A 10,557-nucleotide genomic window follows, 5' to 3' on the forward strand; every position below is an offset into this window, starting at 1 on the left:
GTAACTCTCAAGTACAAACATAAAGGTACAAGTTCTTCATAAGTTGAAATTACCGGAACTGATCAAAACCAGTTCCTATGGAGACCACTGGTGAATTTCCAAGCAGAGGAAAATAGAAATGCTACTGATTAAACAGAGGAAAGTAGTTAACATATTCAAGCAGTTGAAACGACTCTTACTAAACTTCCAACTTCCATAGATAGCAAGTTCTTATGTGGCTTAGCCAAACTCCAGCACCCCATTGACGTAAACGTCAGTTTATTAAAAAGACAAGATGAAGCAACGAGCAAATTATTATAGCTGACCTATTATGGTGACGTCAAGCATAGTTTTATTCCATCACGACGCTTAAATGAAAAATGGCCTATTTATCATATCTCAGAGCACAACAATGCCTAATGAATAAAAGGACATGAATATCCACACTTATACAACTCATGTTACAAATCACTTTTTTTTCACCATAATAATTATTCTAGTTCGTCACATAAAAATGAAGAAAACGTGAAGTTATTCAATATTAACGGAGGAAATGGATGAAGTAATTGCCTTGGTTCGTGGATCAGCATTCTCCAAAGAAACTCCTTGAGGATCTTCCCTAACTAACAAGGCCAAAACGTTGAATGAACTCCAAGAATTCGACACGTGGCTTCCAGCATCCCCTAAGGTAACAGCAAATACCGCATCAAACCCACCTGCTCCAGGAACTCCAGCCAACAAAACTCCTTCCATACTCATCGTAGCATCCAAAAGCTTTGTTTGTGATTCTGGTTCTATCTGAAAATTTGTGAAGCAGAGAAATCAATCAGAGAAGAAAGTAAGATGAAAGAGGAAGTATGACAAGAAAATAGTGTGAATCTTGATGACGAGAAACAGTTTGAATTTAAATATTTGGATTGACATCATCTTATTCTTTGTTCAAATGACTGACATCGGTTACTCCCCGTGGTGATTCTAGTTTCTGGTTCATTGTCTTTATTATATTTGAAGCATCAGTACCAACGTACTTAAACTAGTTTTTGTGGTCCACCTCAAGGCCAGCGGAAGAATAATGCTATAATTTGTATTCTGCTAGGAGGAAAAAAACAAATTACTTGCACTTTCTCTCACTGACAAGATTAATGACTCCCAACATTCCAAAACACTAGAAAGGGAAATTTTGAACTGTATCGATTCCTATAAAATATTTTCCTATAATATGTCTGTTGTTATTCTTCATTTTAAAATGAGAGTTTTAACGAAACACTACCGGTACTGTTCACTTTTAATGAAAAACCACATTTTTACCTTTTCCTGGTACTATTCACTACACCTTTATTGGTCCTTTTTCATTAAACTAAAGTTTTTTTTGGATTTTTCGTTAGTTTTCCTTTTTAAAAAGCCATATATTTTTATTTAAGAAACAAGAATCCCCAGTTAAAAAATGAACATACCGGAACACCTGCAGCCTCCCCCATCTGATGCATATGATACCTGATCCCAAGCATAGCATCTCTTGCTCCTAATAATGCTTTAACAATTTTTTCTTGGTTTGGTGTAGTGACTTGCTGTGTCCACTTTTCAATTTTGTAAAAATTGTAACAAACATCAATATGAGAAAAACAAGCAGCCGGAATTTATAGGGTAAGGAAAGTATTGACAATATATGAAGAAGCAAAAAACCCAGAACTTCATGATGGGAGCAGTTAAGAGGTCTAAAAAGGCTGCAGCACGTTTAAGATGGGTCTCTCATAACACAATCTATATTCTGTTGTTCCAGGCACGACATGATACAATACGGAAGTCCAATTATTCTAAAATGGGTCCCATGTTTCCATTTTGATTTTATCATAATAAATTTCGTGCTTTTGAGAGAAGATGTGACAGAAATACCTTTTCTGATTTGAGAATGCTGCAGCTGTTTATCAAGCTTTTATATTCTTCCCAGTGTTCTTCTGCCAATTTGCTTAATGTATTGAGTTGCATTTCAAGTGATGAATTGGCCTCTGACAACTTTTTCCATGTCTCCAGGGATTTTTGAGGGTCAGACTTCTGCCACTTTTTCACAGCACCCACCATTGATGGAGTGGACGATCCTCCAGTTCCTGGTTCTCCAAGTAACTGCAAAAGGCATTCGAATCACTAAAGAAAAAAGAAACCCTTAATATGATTGAGCCATTGTTTTATGAATTATGCACAAAAGGATGACAAGAGGAAGCACAAAAGCTACACTTCAATTCAAGCATCTATTGTTTATTTTTGACATTTCATTAACTAGTAATCAACCTTCAGTAATGCATCATGTCATGTCATGTCCACTTAACAAGGAACCACAAGGATCCATGAAGGAGCCACTCCATAATGCTCATATGCTACACATAATAGTTAAGAATATACAAATGAAAATTACAACCTACCATGCATAAGGTCGTATGATGAGCACTTTGCAGATTTTATTTTACAAAGTTCAGGGTTGGTTTGTGGATTTATTGTCTTCATGCATATGATACTCTTTTGCATGGATAACCATATTTACAAATGTAAGCAAGCTATAAAATGGATCTCGACATGCTTACAAGAGTCATCAATGGTGGCAAGGAGAACTTAGTCCTATCATGGTCCCACTTTCCTTTTAAAATTTGTGGAACGACTTCTTGTAGTGGAGTTCCCGTCACAGCAACCTGAAAGCATAAAAAACTGAACTTACAAATTGAAGGTGTCAAGAGATCACTGACAGTATCTGCTATGTGGCCATACGAAGAGCAAAAAGAATATTAGATCAAAATTAATGAAAATGGTCTTCGATTTTACAGCATGTCCTGAATGGAAAACGGTGGATATTGGTATATCTGAACGTGACAACAAAATCAATATGTTTGAAAGGTAATCTAATGAGGCCACGTGACAGTCTTGACACTTTACAGTCTTGACACCAAAAGTAAAAAAGGACAGAACATGGTAAATGGGGATATTTGGCAACCAATGTTAATATATTCAGAGTGGCCATTATGGGAGAGTAAAAATTAACCACAGGTGACCGGTAATAATTTCATAAGCTTTGATTTACACGTAACTAACATATGCCAAACTCCATTTTGGACATTTAGACAAATAGGGACTTCTAGGTGCACTCGTTTGATTCAAATTGAATGCTCTAGCGCAGAGAGAGAGAGAGAGAGAGAGAGAGAGAGAGAGAGAGAGAGAGAGAGAAGGAGAGACCTGAGCAGAAGAAATAACTTCTGGTGAAAAGCGTACATAACGTTGACTTCCATAAACTGCAGAACTAACATCAAACCCGCTGCCCACTTTTCCCTGTGCAATACAGTGAGCAGTTTGAGCTATCACATGCACCAAATCAAAATCTGCAGTGTGCTTTTCATGTTGATGATCTTTACGCATGGATGAAAGATCAACAACTCCAAGGTAATGAAGCAACGCAGCAACAACAGCGGTTGTCATTGCCGCAGACGAACCCAATCCAGTTTTTGCAACTTCAGGCTTACAATTTTTCACATTTGATCCTTCATCATTGAAGGTAATTGACGCAAAAGGAGGTAGTGCAGCCAATGCGTCTGGAGTCAAAGGCAGACCACGGGCTTCAATCTGAGAGGGCACAACTCAGCAAAATTAGGAACTTGGATTGCAATTAATAAAACGAGAAACCTTGAAGTTTCAGCAGCAACTGGTTATTGGAAGGTGAATGCTGTAAATTTTTTACTTTGTTTCTTTAATTTTTAAATTACATTTTGACTCGAAAAAAATGTGGGCTTTTGGTAAGAAAATTATTATGATACTATCACCAATTAAAGTAAAGAGAGCAACAACGACTGCTCAACTGAATTAAAAACAAAACTATAGAAATTTAAAAGGGATAACATACCTGATTCCGATAAGAATAAAAGTCATTGCTACCTAAGATGGTGATATCAAAACCTGCATGACAAACCCAGTTGAAATATTAGAACTTTCATTGATATCGAGTTTGTTTATCTATTAAAATGATAGGAAACATATGGAGAATGAAACATTACCATGCAATAGTAGTTTTTCTAACGAATCCTTGTTCTTTTTGTCAACTGTTGCACGGGCAGCAGCCACACAGTATTGCACTGCTTGTTCCACAAAAGGGTTCCTCGAGTCACTGGAATTGTGTTTATATGAACTAAAATTAAGAATGTTTGAAGCAGAATATTTTTTCGATATAACCTCAAAAGTGGTTAAATAAAGATGAATGATGATCGCATAAGTTGATAACTGGTAGCATTGTTCGAAATTGACCATCATTCAAGAAGCTTATATCGAAAATGAAAAAACTCACCCAGAAGAAACATAATCAAGTGATAAATTTTTTAGGGAGAGCTTGTAGATGCTTTCTCTGCCGAGCTGAGGAGACGTCAATTTCACATCGGTCCAACCCTGAGACACATAAAAGATACGCATCTCAATTAATCAGAAGAGAGAGAGAGAGAGAGAGAGAGAGAGAGAGAGAGAGAGAGAGAGACTCACCCAGGCCCAACTATCAGGCTTGAGAGGTTGGTAAAGTGGTTTGACAATGGCGAAGAAACGGGCGTTGGTGCTGAGTACAAGGCCTGCATTGGGTCTCTCCAGAATTAGGTAACCTCCAGTCAACAACACCTTCCCTGGAGCTGAAGCAACTCTGTAATTCAACAAGAAGCAATTTCCAAATCAACCAATCAATCAATCAACTTCCTTTCTTTCTTTCTAATTCACAAAAATTCATACAAGAACAAATATTTGATTCAAAATCCAAAACTTACACGGCCTCCATTGCAATTGCAAACTCAGATTCTCTCTCTCTAGCTCTCAAGTGTGAAGTAGGTTTCTTGTTCTCTCTCAGCTATGAGTTGTTGGGATCTGAATTTTCAGTTGCTGCTGAATGAGATTAAAGAAAATAAATATTTCAAAATATTTGGGTAGAAATTCAAACAAAAGCCCAAACGGTTCTACTGATACTAAAATGCCTCCGTCTTCCATGGAAGAAATTGAAAATTTAAACAACCCATCAAAGCAGAAAATTACGAGGGAGAAAATCAAATAGTTACCTGAGACCCGAGGAGAGAGATGCAGAGAGACTCGGGAGAGTGCGAGAAGATCAAGTTCTAAAGTTGCTGGCAGGGAAGGTCGGTGGTGTGCGCGAGGGGAGAGTGAGTTTTTTCTTTTTTCCTTCTTACTTTCAAAAACACTGGCATATACCCCACCTTCTGTGTAAAAATAATTTTTATTTTTATTTTAAAATGGGAAGAAGAAAAGGAGAAAAAAAGAAATTATATTTTTACTTTTTTTTAATTGACAAAGAAAATTTTATTAATGTAGTTTAGATTATAAACCGAAAAAGACATAATTAGACCATTTTCAAAGATAATACCAAATCCTAGTGAAACATATGTAAAAAAGTTTGCAAATAACAATAAATTATAATCGATATGTCAATTTTACGTGAGTTAACATATAATTGACGTAATTAAATTTAAAAAATACAAAAAATAGTCAAGTGAGCTTACTTTGACTAGCATGAAGCAAGTGGAGATGTGAAAAATCGCGGTACCTCTTTTTGTTCTGTTTTGATTTGCCTTGTTTTGCTTTGAGAGCCCTCCAAAGCTGACCAAGTTTCGATGGTTAGGTTAGGTATCAATATTCGTTTTCAACAAAAATAATAATAAAATGAAGGGTATATTCATCGCAGTAGAATTTAGAGAGGGAAATGCACCTTTTATTTATAATCTTCCCCCACTAGTAAATAGATGGTACAGATGTACTCAAGTCTAAACATTTAAGAGATAAGTGGTGAGTCTTATCTAGGATGTTGATACATAATATTGGATCGATTTTGGACCAACTTAGATTCGGCCTTGAATCGCACAAACACATTAGAATACAAAATCTTTCGCGGTTCATCCCAAATTGAGGTTATGTCAACATTGGTATATGTATGTATCCACATTGTAAATATGAATTACATTGTACAAGAGGTTGTTGCCAAGACTTGAACAACCAAACAAAAGCATTAGGGGATGAAGGCACGAGGAAGAAAAGTTGCTTTGTAATCCATGGGTAGTGACGGGTTACAAATACCATTGTACTATGCACTTGAATTCGAGATTAGGAATCCAGTCCGTGTGACAATTTTTCTTTTCAAACATGGGCTGGGTTACAAGTCCAATTTAATTGCACGAATGAAGCATATAGCATACCATACTTTTTCGTTAAGTATGTCATGGCAAATGTAGCATCTCCAAATTCATTGTACTTGTATGTGTCTAAATACATTTCTTAATCGACTTTCTTCATTAAATCAAGGGTTTTTATCACAAATGGTCCTTGAAATTGATCATCACCATCAAGATGGTCTATGAACTTGAAAATCAATCAATGTAGTTCATGAAAATAGGTGTCGCAAATCAATGTGGTCCTTCTATCACAATTATGTTAAAAATTATGTTAAGGGTTGATGTGGCACATAAATGGGCCTTACAAGGTTTACGAATTTTTATCACAAATGGTATTTGAAATTGACCCACATCATCCAAATTGTCCCTGAAATTGACCCATACTATCAAGATAGTCTCTGAAATTGAAAATTGATCAATATTATCCTTAAAAATAGATGTCGCAAATCAATATAATCATTCTACCACAATTTTGTAAAAAAATTTATTATATGCTGATGCGGGTTTAATAATTAATTAAAAAAAGTAGTCTAAGTACCTTTTAGCACAATGATTATTTTTTTTCTTATAGTAGGGCCTACTACTAAGAGAAATAAATTCTCAAAGGCATAAAGGCTTAACCAAGGCCTAAGAGAGGGTGTGGAAATAGTTTTCAACCAACAATAGACGCACCTCGGTTATAACCTCATTATCTCAAGGAAGACTTTGTCGTTCTTTGTATCACCAAACTATCAGGGAAGCACCGAACAAACTCTCCAAGATTAAGGTTGTGAGGATGTTGATCACTTAAATGTTAAACGGTGATGTCCCAGAAGTTGTTGCCAATCGGCCAAGGCATCACCACAGGTGATCTCGATCCTGGTTCAGTTCGGTGAAGGGTGTCGAAGTGTATAAAGATGGGTGTATTAAATTTTTTCTTTGAGAGAATAGAGAGGGTAGAGAAATGTGGAATGAGATCGGAGGTGATTGTAGGACTAGGTTTTTAGGTTGACAACTTTTTTATTAACTATTGAATTATTAAGCCTATTTGTAATTTTTTAAAAATTTAATTAGACTTGTGTGACCCATTTACATGTCATATTAGCACATAATAGATTTTTGACAAAATTGTGACGGAATTACTACATTAATTTAAAACACTTGCTTGAGGAACTACATTGATTATTTTCAATTTCAGGGGTTATTTTGATGTCGCATGTCAATTTTAGGGACTTTTATGATGTTGTGGGTCACTTTCAAAGACCTTTTGTGAGAAAAAGTGACTAATGGGGTCATTTATGTGTCACATCAGTACTTAACAGAATTTTTAACTGAATTGTGACGAAAGGACCAAATTGATTTGCGACATCTATTTTCAAGGACTACATTGATTGATTTTCAATTTTATGGATCATCTTGACATTAAGAGTCAATTTCAAAGACCATTTATGATAAAAATCCTTAAACCAATAGCATAGTAAAAATTTGAATTTTGAGCCTGCATTCAAAAAAATGAAAGGTTTGTGATCAATTCAGAGACTTCCTACCTATAGTCGGAATTGCCCATTTTATATAACACTTGACAAAAATTATTTCTATTAAAAGTCAATAAATACCAATGTCGTTTAATCAATCTACTATTAGTAAATAGATAAGTAAGTTATAATACATGTATCAATTTTTTTTATATCTTTTTATATAGTTTAATAAACAAACGATCTTAGATTTCTAGAATTTGTACAATTATATCTGTCCGTCGGATGATGATACTAATAAATACTCATCTTTCTTCTTGTTTTCTTTCATTGGATCTCATCGATTCTAGTCAAACACAAAGTCGAGGGTTTTTCTTGCCAATTCCGCCGAACCTTGCAAAATTTCAAATACTCAAAGGTCCCAACTTGTGTTGCATCCGAAACAAACAGAATGGCGGTTTCACTCTCAAGAACTCCTCAACCCTGTGTTGGACAAATCTCAATCATGAACAAGTTTCACACCATCTCATCCAAAACCCTCCGCAGTTGCAATCCCCTTTTCAAGCCCTGCACTCAAACCCTCTTCCTCAGCTCCCAAAAACCCAAAACCAATCTCCAATATCCTCCTCGCAACACAATGCGATGCCTTTTCACCGGCATCGTCGAGGAAATGGGCCGAGTCAAGCAACTGGGCACCGCCCAAAACGGCGGTTTCGACATGAAAATCGGCGCCAAAACCGTTCTGGAGGGCGTTCACCTCGGGGATAGCATTGCCGTCAACGGAACGTGCCTGACCGTGACTGAATTCGATACCCAGTTGTCGGATTTCACAGTCGGGCTGTCGCCCGAGACGCTTAGGAAGACGTCTCTGATCGAGCTCGAATCGGGATCACTTGTGAATTTGGAGCGGGCGGTGCAGCCCACGAGCCGAATGGGCGGGCACTTTGTGCAGGGTCATGTGGATGGCACAGGGGAGATAGTGTCCATGGAGCCCGAGGGCGATTCGCTGTGGATCAAGGTAAAGGCATCGAAGGAGGTGTTGAAATATGTGGTGCCGAAAGGGTTTATAGCAGTAGATGGAACTAGTTTGACTGTGGTGGATGTGTTTGATAAAGAAGAGTGCTTTAATTTCATGTTGGTGGCTTACACTCAGCAGAATGTGGTGCTTCCGTTGAAGAAGGTCGGGTCGAAGGTTAATTTGGAGGTTGATATACTCGGGAAGTATGTCGAAAGACTTCTCAGTAGTGGGTTTGTTGAGTCAATCAAATCTTCATGACTCATAAGGTACTACTTAGTTGTAGTTTGTTTACTGCAATCCTGAATCCTGATTCGGTTTCGTGTATTATTACATTATGTAATGCATACTTGTTCTTGTATTCTTTCTCGTTCAATAAAAATTGAAAAGGTTATTTGCGTAAGAGATTCAGATTTTAAGTGGTTCGGATTGATTTTTAGTGGGAAGGAATATTGCAGTTGTAAGTTACGAAATGTGTAATATGTAGGAGATCATCTTTAGCGTAAACATGCCTACATTTATCACAACAGGCGAACAAGATTACCCTTGAGGTCAATGAAGATAATTCAAGTGTTGTACTGGTGTTTGAAAACAACGTACTGGATAGTGCATCTTTAACAGATCAGAAGCCACCTGATACAGTTTTGAAATGTGGAGTTCGCTATGTTGAAATCTTTTTTGCTGAAGCTCTGATGGAAATTTGTTCTTTCTTTCTTGTGCTTGGCTCCTAGTCTGTATAAAGCTACTAAATCTCTCTATTTCTGCCAATTTGGTCAATGGTTTCATGTGCGACATCTACAACAATTGTATGAGCTTGGGACAAAAAAAAAGAAAGAAAAAAGGAATGCAGCAATTAATTAGCTTATAAAAAAAATCAATCAATTAGCTTCTTGTGCTTAACTCCTTTAGTGGTATCAAGTGTTTTACTGTTTCCGCTCATTTTCTTTTCAAGGTCATCGCCTCTGTGGGTTGTACACACTTGTGATTGGGATAGTAACTGAACCAACTGGTGGCTGTAGGAATGCTGTTTGGAATTTTGGCCATTTTTAGCTTCTCTTTTTTGTTTTTTTATTGGAAGCGTATTTAGGTAGTGTTGCACTTTGGATAGTTGTTATATCTCGATTTTAAAACTTTGTTGTGTCATTGTTAGAGTTGTATTCTATTGATTGCTCTATATACTAATTGGATTATTATAGTTTTATGAAGTAATAAAAGTTTTGTTGTATCATTTTTAGGGCTTTATTGTACACAGACACATGCATGCCCTCACACGCACATAGATTTTCATTCCTTGTGTTTTCAGCACCAAGGGCAAAACTGTAAGCCTCTGATGGTCCTCAAGTGTCTTTGGGCATCAAATTGCACAGTAGAAAAAACATTCTGCAGTAGTGTGATGAAGATCTCGTTCTTGTATAGCAGTAGGGCATGCGATATAAATTATGTTAGTCGTGTAGCTCCCGTTCTTGTATAGCAGGCTGGTTTGGAATTTTTCTGTGTCAAGCTTTTACTCAAAACCAGTTTTTGATATATCATATACCCTCAAAACTCTCATCTTCCTTTTTTAGAAACTTAAGTATATTGTTCTCTAGTTTTCTCTTTACAGTGATTAGCGGGAGAAATTATTACGTGGTGTTCTGGATTACGGAAAATAGGTGGTTCCACCCAATTAAAATATTGCGTGTGTTTGTTTGAAGCTCAATGGGAGAAAGGTCACCTCTCTGTTGAACGTCAAGGGTTGAGGTAAGTTTTTTTCGTCCTAGTGTGTTGATTTCTTCCATCAGCTGATCTATGCTTTAAGTAGTTTTCAGACACAATCTTAAACACCAGACACGCCTTAGGCTAAAGGTTTGGCTCCATGAGCCAGTAAATCCAAAAGGAATGAATATTGTCTAGTATTTCTTCTACTAGTGGTTCTATTCTC

At 36.7% G+C, this 10,557-nt stretch overlaps 2 protein-coding genes across 4 annotated transcripts; one reads left to right on the plus strand and one right to left on the minus strand.

The window, feature by feature from the left end:
* Positions 1-314: 314 nt before the first annotated feature.
* On the minus strand, positions 315-5,199 carry LOC137740170 (phosphomevalonate kinase, peroxisomal). 3 transcript variants are annotated; one of them, XM_068479987.2, is made up of 11 exons: positions 5,043-5,199; positions 4,758-4,872; positions 4,486-4,636; positions 4,298-4,395; positions 4,011-4,120; positions 3,860-3,912; positions 3,199-3,582; positions 2,556-2,660; positions 1,873-2,100; positions 1,434-1,556; positions 315-777 (listed from the first exon to the last, which is right to left on the minus strand). In XM_068479987.2, exons 2-11 carry the CDS (start codon positions 4,766-4,768, stop codon positions 511-513), a joined length of 1,530 nt encoding a protein of 509 aa, XP_068336088.1. In that variant the 5' UTR covers positions 4,769-4,872; positions 5,043-5,199; the 3' UTR covers positions 315-510. The 3 variants fall into 3 exon arrangements, with proteins under 3 accessions (XP_068336088.1, XP_068336090.1, XP_068336089.1); XM_068479989.2 differs by having other exon boundaries at positions 4,758-4,854; positions 5,043-5,184; XM_068479988.2 differs by having other exon boundaries at positions 4,758-4,869; positions 5,043-5,181.
* Positions 5,200-7,923: 2,724 nt separating this feature from the next.
* Positions 7,924-9,039, plus strand: LOC137739681 (lumazine-binding family protein). The gene has a single exon (XM_068479343.2). It carries the CDS (start codon positions 8,073-8,075, stop codon positions 8,895-8,897), a length of 825 nt encoding a protein of 274 aa, XP_068335444.1. The 5' UTR covers positions 7,924-8,072; the 3' UTR covers positions 8,898-9,039.
* The last annotated feature ends 1,518 nt before the right edge of the window (positions 9,040-10,557 follow it).

This window comes from Pyrus communis, chromosome 9 (genome assembly GCF_041283825.1).
Source record: "Pyrus communis isolate YQ-2024b chromosome 9, ASM4128382v1, whole genome shotgun sequence".
Taxonomy (NCBI): domain Eukaryota; kingdom Viridiplantae; phylum Streptophyta; class Magnoliopsida; order Rosales; family Rosaceae; genus Pyrus; species Pyrus communis.